Source organism: Atractosteus spatula, chromosome 9, assembly GCF_055471065.1.
Source record: "Atractosteus spatula isolate fAtrSpa1 chromosome 9, fAtrSpa1.hap1, whole genome shotgun sequence".
In the NCBI taxonomy this organism is placed as follows: domain Eukaryota; kingdom Metazoa; phylum Chordata; class Actinopteri; order Semionotiformes; family Lepisosteidae; genus Atractosteus; species Atractosteus spatula.
The window spans coordinates 6,513,891-6,526,105 of NC_142714.1; the positions used below are offsets into that span (position 1 = coordinate 6,513,891).

General features: G+C 43.6%; 2 protein-coding genes across 2 annotated transcripts; both read left to right on the forward strand.

The window, feature by feature from the left end:
- Nucleotides 1–1,903: 1,903 nt before the first annotated feature.
- LOC148828014 (acyl-coenzyme A thioesterase 2, mitochondrial-like) lies at nucleotides 1,904–5,920 on the forward strand. Its single transcript, XM_088925952.1, has 3 exons — nucleotides 1,904–2,557; nucleotides 3,193–3,395; nucleotides 3,526–5,920. The coding sequence occupies exons 1-3, from the start codon at nucleotides 2,089–2,091 to the stop codon at nucleotides 4,126–4,128; spliced, it is 1,275 nt and encodes a 424-aa protein (XP_088782078.1). The 5' UTR covers nucleotides 1,904–2,088; the 3' UTR covers nucleotides 4,129–5,920.
- A 3,404-nt stretch (nucleotides 5,921–9,324) lies between these two features.
- On the forward strand, nucleotides 9,325–11,828 carry LOC148828015 (acyl-coenzyme A thioesterase 1-like). Its single transcript, XM_088925356.1, has 3 exons — nucleotides 9,325–9,980; nucleotides 10,603–10,805; nucleotides 10,936–11,828. Exons 1-3 carry the CDS (start codon nucleotides 9,446–9,448, stop codon nucleotides 11,536–11,538), a joined length of 1,341 nt encoding a protein of 446 aa, XP_088781482.1. The 5' UTR covers nucleotides 9,325–9,445; the 3' UTR covers nucleotides 11,539–11,828.
- Nucleotides 11,829–12,215: the final 387 nt, after the last annotated feature.

Below are 12,215 nucleotides of genomic sequence, written 5' to 3' on the forward strand. Positions count from 1 at the left end.
AGGCAGTAGCCCATTCCAGAGCACGGCCAGTTAACAGAGAAACTACGAAGGCAATCTTGTCTTGAGGAGAAAAAAAAGCTACCGGATGGAGCCTGAAAACTGCGCACACTGTGCCAAGAAGCCCCGGCATTTTGTAGGGTTGCTGTCAAACCTGTCAGGGGGTGTGAGTGGAAGAGGTCGAGGAGGAGGTGTAGAAGCTGGCGGAGGCGGAGCCGAAGTGGCAGCTCCAGCGTTACTTACACTATTACCAGTAGGCGGCATTGCCGACAGGTGCGCAGAAATCTGTTGTACGGAAGCCTGTAACTGGAGTAAGGCTTGCCAGTGCTGATCCAAAACCGAGCGAATCTCCTCTTGCTCCGCTGGGTCCATGTTAAGAGACTCAGTATTCTGTTACGGATTCAGTCAGTGAAACCGAAACCAAGTAGTGAACCCACTTGCGGGAGCCGACAGAGACGAGTCGTGATCCTAATACCGTAGCCGAAGGAGAGAGCCGAGAGTCCAAGGGAAGCCAGTGATCCAAACCGAGAGGGACTAGCCAAAGCCAAACCGTAATCCAAAACCGTAGACGAAGGGGAGAGCCGAGAATCCAAGGGAAGCCAGAGAACCAAACTAGAAGAAAGCAACCGAAGCCGAGCCGTAATCCAATAGACGTAGTAAAAGGGGAAAAACCAAAGTCGGAACCAGAACCAGTACGAGGAGGTTGAAGGCGTAGCGCAACTAAGAAGCTCGAAAGGGAAACCAATACTGAGCGAAGAGGTAGGGAAAGACTAATGCTTAAATACCAGATGAGACGGAGGTGTGGTGGTGAACACATACCGTGATAGGTGGACTGATGAACTAAGGCTACGCCTTCTTCTGCCTCTTTCGTTGCCGAGAGGCAGGGATCGTAACACTTCCTTGTTCTGCCCCATTGTCTGCACCTGGTCCCTAATCCCGCTCCCCCTTAAAAGCCAGACGCGGACCTTACTCCTGGTTCCTCATTGATTTCCACATCATGAGAGCCTGGGGTCTTGCTGCGTCTGGCTCCGTTATGCTTTTAACTTTCTGTTCCTAGTTCCTGGTTCCCCTCGGCGGTTCCGACCCGGTTCCTGTTCCCCCCCCCTCCGGATGGATCGTTTGGCTATGGACTTCAGCCCTTGTTTCTGATTTCCCGTTTGGATTTCCTACATGGATTGTTCGCCTGGATTCACTTCCCCTGGACACCTGCACTGCATGGACATGCCCCCCGTCTCCAGACCCATTTCCTGCATGACCATTTTTCCCCTTGTGTCTTCACTATTCTGGATCATGTCGTCCGCATAGGGCCCGGAAAGAACTGTACGTGACACTATCTCCATATTCTAGAAATGCACCCACAAGCAGGAAAGATGTTTCTAACTGAGCTATCTTTTACCCTAAAAACCCAAGATCCCTAAAAACACAGAATAGCAAGCTAGCAAGGTTTAAATACTTAGCTCCAGTCAGGTTTTGGTAGGTTTATTGATTTGTAAGTCAAATTGAGTAGGCTAAAGCAATGTTTTCATCAGTACCAAGTTCAAAGTCAGTGAACGATGTTGCTGCTTTTCAGCCACTTAAGAACAGGAGTCTCGGCAGGAAAGTCGGCTATTTTCTGTTGTAATGGAAAGTTACTGAGAAAAAGTGTTTTATCCTAAAAATGTTGTTTACAGACAGAGCTGTGCTGCAGAAGCAGCTGGATACTTAGAACAAAGTGGGATAGCACCTGTCTTCCACTCATCCCCTTCTGCTGCTTGAAGAAGGGAGTATGAGAAACTATTTGAATAACTGCTCTTCTTTGCTTAAAGCAAAAACCTATAAGGAATGGAAAATTACTGCTTTGCCTGTCCTTGAAGTGTTGCATCATCTTAAAAAAGATATAAAACAAGGGCTCTTCCTGCTTGCTTTTGAATCAGCTTTCACTTCTCTGCACAGACGGTCGATGGCTTTTTCCCATATTGCAATATGAATAAAGACCTTACTAAGTAATCGAGAATACTTTCTGTGGCTCCTTTATTCTAACCGCAAATGTTTCCATGACACTGTTTCCATTGGACCTGGAAGCGTTTTTTGCACATCGGTACAAGAGCGACCATGAGTCCGGTCAGAGTTAAGGTGGAGCCCGACTCGAAGTGCCTGTTTGACAGACCCGTGACGGTGAAAGTGAAGGGGTTGTCTCCTCACCAGCCTGTCACTCTCCTGGCGACTCTGACGGGCGACAAGGGCGACGTGTTTGCCTCGGCCGCCCTCTACCAGGCGGACGAGAGGGGTCTGATAGACCTGTCCAAGTCTGCGTCTCTCGGGGGTGATTACACCGGGGTGCAGCCCATGGGCTTCCTCTGGGCCCTGAAGCCCCTCAAGCCCCTGAGGAGACTAATGAAAAGAGACATGGCCACCCCGTTCACAGTGCACATCGCCGTCCACGGTCAGGCTGCAGGGAGTGTGGAGAGCACCGCCCCTCCGCTGGCCTCCTGCCTTCATGAGCGGAGCTTCCTCGGGGAAGGAGTGAAGAGGATACCGGTGAGAGAAGGACGGATCCGGGGGACGGTCTTTCTGCCCCGCGGTGAGTGTTTAGAGTTAAAACACAAAGTGGGAATTAGTGAAAATAACCTGGAAATGGTAAAGAGTTTTTAAAGACGTCTGCAATAGAGGGTCTCAGCAGTTTATAAATTCCTGTATATAAATTGTTCTAGGATGGCATAAAAAGGGAAACCCACTGACTTGAAAAACTTACTGCTCGTAGTAACAAATCCTTAGGCTCAGGATACTGAAAAATTAGTTTTGTTAAATTCATCAGATTAGCCAGATTAAAACATATCCTATTGTTTAATTAGGCTACGATGGCTCATCCATATACCCAAATACTTAAAGTTTTATAGACTCTGTATAATCTAAAGATTTACCTACATCATTTTAGAACGCCTAAGACTTGTTTATCAAATGTTTAAATATTTTAAGGAACAAACAAGAGTTATTACTAACATTAGTTTATTATACTTTGGATGAAAATGTCTATATAATATATAAATGCAAGTAGTATGATTTATTATAATTAGTACTATTATTATTATTATTATTATTATTATTTTAGACAAAAATGTTACAATAGTTATATAAACAGGTGTGTTAACTTTGCACATCTGGGTGGCTATTTGTATACTGTAACAATGTCAGAGCTGATGGACAGGTTTTCCTCAGGAGACGGTCCGTTTCCAGGGGTGATTGATCTGGGAGGAACAGCTGGAGGACTTCTAGAGCATCGAGGATGCCTCCTGGCCAATCACGGGTTTGCCACAATGGTACTGGCTTACTTCGGGTTTGAGGACCTCCCACAGAACTTGGAGGAATTCCATCTGGAATACTTTGAGGAGGCTCTCCACTTCTTTCAGGCAATTCCACAGGTATATCTGCATACAGATGTGCACACAAGCCAAAGTATTATATTTTCACTTATTGGAGGGGTTTTCATTTGGTTCAGAATACTTCAGTGCCCCCTGACATGACACCTTTTTATCCTTTTAATTCCTCCAGGTGAGGAAGAACAGCGTTGGTGTACTGGGCCTCTCTAAAGGAGCTGACCTGGCCCTGTCTATGGCTAGTTTCCTGAGTGGTATATCTGCAGTGGTCAATGTGTCTGGGTGTTATGCTAATTTCCAGTGGCAACTGCATTACAAAGGCACAACCCTGCCAGCGCTAAAGTGTTACCCAGAGAAGATCAAGGTGGATCAGGCATCTGGCTTACTTAATTTCTCTGAGGCCTACGATGACCCTCGTGATCCAGGATGCCAGGCAGTAGTGCCCATAGAGAGGGCCAGTGCCCGGTTCCTTTTTGTGGCAGGTGAAGATGACAAGGTCTGGAATGCCAGTCTGTTTGCCAGTGAAGCTGCAAAGCGTCTGATCTCACATGGCAAAGAGAGGCCAGAGGTCCTGATTTTCCCTGGAACAGGACACCTTATAGAGCCACCATACTTACCTCACTGTCACTCCTCCTTCCACAAGGTGGTAAACGCCCCTGTACTGTGGGGAGGCCAGGCTGAGTCCCATGCCTTTGCCCAGGAGGAGGCCTGGAGAAGGATCAGGCAGTTCTTCCTGGATAATCTAGGAGCTGCAGGAGGTAGACAGAGCAAGCTTTAAGTTTAGCCATGTTAGAGAGTATAGATGATCTAATATCAGTAATATCGACAGCTATGCTACAAAAAAGGGCAGTAAATTCACTGTGTTTATGTATAAGCTATGGTAAAAATATTATGCATGTCATTTATTCTGTATATATAATGGATCTTTTCATGTATGCCCCCTCATACATGTGCATTTGTAGCATAAAAATGATCTTGTTATGATCCGAATGAAACATGGAAAAAAATAGTATTTAAATTAGGTTCTCTTCATATTATCTTTACTCCGCGGAGTGTTGCTGGCTCAGGAGTTGGACACCTAAAACATAAATGCAGTCTTTCCAGTATACCACCATTTGTTCACTGGCTGGTTCCCTGTTGAGTGACGCCAGAGGCTCAGTGGTGGGGGACTGACCTGAGGTGGCAGCGGCGAGGGCGCATACCCACGTGAACCTGAAAGCGATACAATACACAAGGACATGAAACTATTATAACATGATGGCCCACAGTCCCATACTGTACCTTGAGTGGACCCCATTCCTCACACTCTACATGATGCCCATAGATCATTACAGCACAGTGTCCCCCACCATTATAAACAGCTGTTACCTGTTACCTTAACAGTCTGAATGGACTTTTTGTGTTTAATACTACATGTACTGAAAGTTGGCAAATGAAAAGCATTTTTTTTATTTCACACACATATGTGATAGAATAGCTACTCAAATCCCCTGATGTCCTAAGGAGATGTTCTAGCGCAGAAACAGCCAGCCTGAGCACTTCTCTTCCATGACACTGCAGGTTTTTAAACCTTCCTATAAATTACTACATTAATCCTTAATTGTCTAATTGGTGCAGCCTAGCAAAGACTTACAAAGGAATGGTAGAATCATTGCTGTGCTAAATCAGTTATACTTTGTTCACAGCAGTGTTACAACCACTCTTATAAATGCAGTGAGTTTATTTTCAGGCGTCTTTTTACTGGGGCCCTGGGTTCAATTTTGGGCTTCTGTAGCTATGCTACAGAAAACCAGAAGAGGGCAGTATTTTCTGCCATGTTTGTAAATTATTCATCGTGTTTATGTATACACTGTGGTAAAATATTCTTCTTCTTTTTTATAAAAGTTATAATAATTGCTTACACTTATATAGCGCTTTTCTGGACACACCACTCAAAGCTTCACAGGTAATGGGGACTCCCCTCCACCCCCACCTGGATGATGCGATGGCAGCCATAGTGCGCCAGAACACTCACCACACATCAGCTATCAGTGGGGAGGAGAGCAGAGTAATGAAGCCAGTTTATAGATGGGGATTATTATGAGGCCATGATTGGTAAGGGCCAATGGGAAATTTAGCCAGGACGCCAGGGTTACACCCCTACTCTTTTCAAGAAACGCCCTGGGATTTTTAATGACCACAGAGAGTCAGGACCTCGATTTTACATCTCATCTGAAGGACAGCGCTTGTTTACAGTATAGTCCCCGTCACTATACTGGGGCATTAGGACCCACATGGACCACAGGGTGAGTGCCCCCTGCTGGCCCCACTAACACCTCTTCCAGCAGCAACCTTTGTTTTTCCCAGGAGGTCTCCCATCCAGGTACTGACCAGGCTCCTACCTGCTGAGCTTCAGTGGGTTGCCAGTTGTGAGTTGCAGGGTGATATGGCTGCTGGCAGTATATAATTATATATTATATAATTATACAGTAGTGTATAATAGTTTTTTTATGGTTGTCCCCTTAAACTTGTGCATTTGTAACTAAAATGATCTTCAAATGATTATTATGAACCATTAAAAATATGAAATGACGTTTTCGCTTTATTATCCTTCAGTCACAAAATGATGCTGGCTCAGGAGTTGAACACCTAAAACACGAATTTAATCCTTCTAGTACACCCACTGTTCACAACATGTATTTGCGATGAAAGACAAAACAAGTTCATATTAAAGTGTTGTTTTTCTGTGCGGTCTGTCCAATCCTGGAATATACAGTAGTGAAAAACATTTGTTAATAGTGTAGCGTTTTCGAGTTCGCGCAGAATAAAGGACAAGTGGAGACAAGACGAGAGAGATAAGCTTTATTCTCCCATTCAACCCCACACAGCTTTTACACACACATAAGGGAACCGACGGAACACTACACAGCTTAGGGTTGTAATTCGTTAACAGAAGACTATACACTAACAAAGCTACACAGGACACTTAAACTACTATAACACTATTAACATAAGCAGGGTCAGCTGCTGGTCATCGTGCTAACCCTCAGACTCCCCCCCCCCCCCGGCTACATCTACCAGCCTGCTTCGCGGTACCCTGAGTGCCTAGGTGCGCTTCCACCACACCACCGGGCGAGGGCGCTACACTAGTAAAGTACAAATAAATGCAATAGGAGTTCGACTTCGCCTTTAAAACAACTGTTCTGCGTATTTACAACCTACAAAAAAGTTTAAAGTAAATAAGCGACGATGTTGCTTTGTTCGGGGTTCTCGGCAGGAAAGTCGGCTGTTTTCTGTTTCCATTGGACCTGGAAGCGTTTTTTGCACGTCGGTACAAGAGCGACCATGAGTCCGGTCAGAGTTAAGGTGGAGCCCGACTCGAAGTGCCTGTTTGACAGACCCGTGACGGTGAAAGTGGAGGGGTTGTCTCCTCACCAGCCTGTCGCTCTCCGGGCGACTCTGACGGGCGACAAGGGCGACGTGTTTGCCTCGGCCGCCCGCTACCAGGCATTAGGGGACATTAGTTGACAGTTTCTGGAGAAGCCGCGTATGCTACGAGCACCATCAAACTGGGGGATTACAGGCGCGGCCTGAAACCCAGGAAGCTTTTCAACGCAGCCTGTGTTAGTGTTAGTGACCAGCTCTAACTCTCACGGTGATGCACAGATTTGTTATTAACAGAAACAATCGATTCAGACAAGTGTAATGGTGGAAATAAAGAATAAATACTTCAAAAATGTCAACAACGGGATAGCTGAAAGGTAGAGCGGTCTTCTGCTTCCATCGTAAAGTAAACGATAATAAAAACCCAGCAGGGAAATTGTGTGGAGCATACCCATGAGAGAAGCACCAATTCCGGCGATAGTCTTTTAACCTGCCGGTGTGTGTTTACTTTAGCGATAAAACAAAAAAAATTGTGAAAATAAAAAGTGGCAGTAACTCGGATATGCTTAACAGTTTATATATATTTATATTAACATATTTAATTGACTCCCTGAACATGAATGTGCTATTACTTTACTAAACAAGCAAGTGCTTTATTTGAAAAGACACGATAGATATATACTGTATATAGACGATTACGTGATAATTATGCTAGATATAACCTAATGTGAAAACAGGAGGAAAGCTAACGTGCATAAAATTGAATTTTCTCGGCTGTTCCTTGTCTGGATGTAGTTACAACGGGGCAAACACTAGAGGTCGCCACGAAGACCCGGTTGAGTGTATTAAGCTCACCCGTGTGTAAATAGTTCGCGCTTGTCATTGATCGTTTAATGGTATTGGAATGTTTACAGGCTCATGTGGGCTTGCTTCTCAGTGAAAAGAGAGTATTGTAGGAGGGAGATTTCAGCGACGGAGAAGAACATGATGTGGCTCTGTTTAAAGAAAGTAACATTGCAGATACGAGATTTAAAAAAGAGAACTTTGTCTCAGACTCGTCAGTGTCTAGTCAAAGAATCAGCCCAACTCCTAAGAAGGGCTATGGCAGTATTACAACCCTTAAAAGAGTAACTGAATTAAATTATTTAATACCATGTCCCCATGTAAACTTTGTACACATTAGTGCTACAGCCCACAAGTCTTGTAAATGGAGTGAGAATCTGTCCAAGCGTCCTTGACCAACAGTATATGAGTATATGAGTGTACCAAACAATACTGTCCACTACACGCCTGCTTACCAGTTTTAAATGAGTTTTTATACATATGTATATTTTTATTGTTTCTATATAAGCCATGAACTAAAAACAATAGCCTCTCAAAGTTGTTCATATTTAACATGAAATGACCTTCATGTGATTAAACTGAATCATTAAAATTGTGTCCTCAGTTGATTGTTTTTCCTCTGCAAAATGTTGCTAGTTCAGGTGTTGTTCAGATGTTGTACACTAATTCAGTCTTTCAGGTATATTCACATTGGTTCACAAGTTTTATGTGTGGTTATTGTCAAAGTCTTACAAGATATCTGGAATAGTTTGTAATTAACACAGTGTTCCATTTAACCTGAAACGCACTGTCCCTCTTAATCTGTTAGAATCTGTACACTGTAAAACAAAAATAAATGAATTGCATCATCCATCATTCACAAGCTTTGTACAGTATGTGGCTAAAAGTCCAAACAGATTTGGACTAGATATCTAGCATTTTGCTTAGTTAACAGTGTCACATTTATCCTGAAAAATGCTGTTCCTCTAATCTGTTAGAATCTGGTAAACAAAAGTAAATGCCTATACAGCCACAGCGCTTGATACTTACCAGAAATGATTTCTCCTATTTTATGAAAAATATGATTTGTACAAATAAATTACATTTCTCAAAACAACACGATTTCCTTAAGCAGAAGGGGTGTAGACTTCCAGATAAGGCAAACTGCTCCTATTTATTTCTTTGGACAAATGCCATGCTAGAATTTTATGACGTACACAGTTGTAACTTAAAAAAATACAGCCAAACTCTTTACTGACTTTTCCCGAAAAATAAACTTTTCCATGTACCGCTTCGACACTTTGTTTTCGTGTGGTTTCCGTATTTGTATTTTAAATTTTCTTTTATTGATTTGTAAGTCAAATTGAGCAGGCTAAAGCAATGTTTTCATCAGTACCAAGTTCAAAGTCAGTGAACGATGTTGCTGCTTTTCAGCCACCTAAGAACAGGAGTCTCGGCAGGAAAGTCGGCTGTTTTCTGTTGTAATGGAAAGTTACTGAGAAAAAGTGTTTTATCCTAAAAATGTTGTTTACGGACAGAGCTGTGCTGCAGAAGCAGCTGGATACTTAGAACAAAGTGTGATAGCACCCAACTCGTCAAGGGCACGGGATGTTTTAACAAAGTTTATCTCTGTTGCTTGAAGAAGGGAGTATGAGAAACTATTTGAATAACTGCTCTTCTTTGCTTAAAGCAAAAACCTATAAGGAATGGAAAATTACTGCTTTGCCTGTCCTTGAAGTGTTGCATCATCTTAAAAAAGATATAAAACAAGGGCTCTTCCTGCTTGCTTTTGAATCAGCTTTCACTTCTCTGCACAGACGGTCGATGGCTTTTTCCCATATTGCAATATGAATAAAGACCTTACTAAGTAATCAAGAATACTTTCTGTGGCTCCTTTACTCTAACCGCAAATGTTTCCAGGACACTGTTTCCATTGGACCTGGAAGCGTTTTTTGCACATCGGTACAAGAGTGACCATGAGTCCGGTCAGAGTTAAGGTGGAGCCCGACTCGAAGTGCCTGTTTGACAGACCCGTGACGGTGAAAGTGGAGGGGTTGTCTCCTCACCAGCCTGTCGCTCTCCGGGCGACTCTGACGGGCGACAAGGGCGACGTGTTTGCCTCGGCCGCCCGCTACCAGGCGGACGAGAGGGGTCTGATAGACCTGTCCAAGTCTGCGTCTCTCGGGGGTGATTACACCGGGGTGCAGCCCATGGGCTTCCTCTGGGCCCTGAAGCCCCTCAAGCCCCTGAGGAGACTAATGAAAAGAGACGTGACCACCCCGTTCACAGTGCACATCGCCGTCCACGGTCAGGCTGCAGGGAGTGTGGAGAGCACCGCCCCTCCGCTGGCCTCCTGCCTTCATGAGCGGAGCTTCCTCGGGGAAGGAGTGAAGAGGATACCGGTGAGAGAAGGACGGATCCGGGGGACGGTCTTTCTGCCCCGCGGTGAGTGTTTAGAGGTAAAACACAAAGTGGGAATTAGTGAAAATAACCTGGAAATGGTAAAGAGTTTTTAAAGGCGTCTGCAATAGAGGGTCTCAGCAGTTTATTAATTCCAATATAAAAATTGTTCTAGGATGGCATAAAAAGGGAAACCCACTGACTGAAAAACTTACTGCTCGTAGTAACAAATCCTTAGGCTCAGGATACTGAAAAATTAGTTTTGTTAAATTCATCAGATTAGCCAGATTAAAACATATCCTATTGTTTAATTAGGCTACGATGGCTCATCCATATACCCAAATACTTAAAGTTTTATAGACTCTGTATAATCTAAAGATTTACCTACATCATTTTAGAACGCCTAAGACTTGTTTATCAAATGTTTAAATATTTTAAGGAACAAACAAGAGTTATTACTAAGATTAGTTTATTATACTTTGGATGAAAATGTCTATATAATATATAAATGCAAGTAGTATGATTTATTAGAATTAGTACTATTATTATTATTATTTTAGACAAAAATGTTACAATAGTTATATAAACAGGTGTGTTAACTTTGCACATCTGGGTGGCTATTTGTATACTGTAATAATGTCAGAGCTGATGGACAGGTTTTCCTCAGGAGACGGTCCGTTTCCAGGGGTGATTGATCTGGGAGGAACAGCTGGAGGACTTCTAGAGCATCGAGGATGCCTCCTGGCCAATCACGGGTTTGCCACAATGGTACTGGCTTACTTCGGGTTTGAGGACCTCCCACAGAACTTGGAGGAATTCCATCTGGAATACTTTGAGGAGGCTCTCCACTTCTTTCAGGCACTTCCACAGGTATATCTGCATGCAGATGTGCACACAAGCCAAAGTATTATATTTTCACTTATTGGAGGGGTTTTCATTTGGTTCAGAATACTTCAGTGCCCCCTGACATGACACCTTTTTATCTTTTTAATTCCTCCAGGTGAGGGAGAACAGTATTGGTGTACTGGGCATCTCTAAAGGAGCTGACCTGGCCCTGTCCATGGCTAGTTTCCTCAGTGGTATATCTGCAGTGGTCAATGTGTCTGGGTGTTATGCTAATTTCCAGTGCCAACTGCATTACAAAGGCACCACCCTGCCAGCGCTAAAGTGTTACCCAGAGAAGATCAAGGTGGATCAGGCATCTGGCTTACTTAATTTCTCTGAGGCCTACGATGACCCTCGTGATCCAGGATGCCAGGCAGTAGTGCCCATAGAGAGGGCCAGTGCCCGGTTCCTTTTTGTGGCAGGTGAAGATGACAAGGTCTGGAATGCCAGTCTGTATGCCAGTGAAGCTGCAAAGCGTCTGATCTCACATGGCAAAGAGAGGCCAGAGGTCCTGATTTTCCCTGGAACAGGACACCTCATAGAGCCACCATACTTCCCTCACTGTCACTCCTCCTTCCACAAGGTGGTAAACGCCCCTGTACTGTGGGGAGGCCAGGCTGAGTCCCATGCCTTTGCCCAGGAGGAGGCCTGGAGAAGGATCAGGCAGTTCTTCCTGGATAATCTAGGAGCAGCAGGATGTAGACAGAGCAAGCTTTAGGTGCAGCTATATTGAAGAGTCCAGATGTTCTCACTGTTATTATGTGTGGTGTGAATTGTTTTTCCTGTATCATGTTACATAGCTTACACCAAATTGATCCATAGGTTTTAAGTAATGAGTGACTATTAAATTGGATCATGATGTCCTGCTGTTTGGTGTTTGGATGTATCAATATATCAACAATGTGATATGATCTTGAAATATTAAACATAAAAACTTCAATTCAGATGTACTTGAACTTTGTGGCTTTTGTAAACATGTAAGACAAATAAAATTTCATTTTAACCAAACTGTTGAATAGATGACTCTATTTTTATACATTAAATGTATTAAAACCTGAAATAATGAAATACGCCACATCACTGTTTGTTGAGGAGCCTTTAAAAAGTAATGATGTTCTTTTCTGGTCCTTGTGGGGAGGAGTTCAACAGGCAGGTTTTAGAGTCATTTATAATGGGTAAACACTTGGAAACAGTGGTATTATAAAACAATTAAGTACAATCAATTCAAATGCAGTGATTCAGGGTCCAGGGAAAACCAGGAGATACTGAGACCATGCAGGACCAGGAGTGAACATCACAATGCATCGGGAGGATGTGAACCTACATGAATGGAGCAACAAAAACTTCTCCAGGAATATTCTGGACCTCCTGATTCACCTATACCTATTCTTTCTG

What these genes read in the sequence shown, in the direction of transcription:
- LOC148828015 (XM_088925356.1), top strand. Translation starts at nt 9,446, where the DNA reads ATGTTTCCAGGACACTGTTTCCATTGGACCTGGAAGCGTTTTTTGCAC. An exon ending in GACGGTCTTTCTGCCCCGCG is followed by an intron (nt 9,981 to 10,602) that starts GTGAGTGTTTAG and finishes GGTTTTCCTCAG; the next exon opens with GAGACGGTCCGTTTCCAGGG. An exon ending in TCTTTCAGGCACTTCCACAG is followed by an intron (nt 10,806 to 10,935) that starts GTATATCTGCAT and finishes TAATTCCTCCAG; the next exon opens with GTGAGGGAGAACAGTATTGG.
- LOC148828014 (XM_088925952.1), top strand. Translation starts at nt 2,089, where the DNA reads ATGAGTCCGGTCAGAGTTAAGGTGGAGCCCGACTCGAAGTGCCTGTTT. An exon ending in GACGGTCTTTCTGCCCCGCG is followed by an intron (nt 2,558 to 3,192) that starts GTGAGTGTTTAG and finishes GGTTTTCCTCAG; the next exon opens with GAGACGGTCCGTTTCCAGGG. An exon ending in TCTTTCAGGCAATTCCACAG is followed by an intron (nt 3,396 to 3,525) that starts GTATATCTGCAT and finishes TAATTCCTCCAG; the next exon opens with GTGAGGAAGAACAGCGTTGG.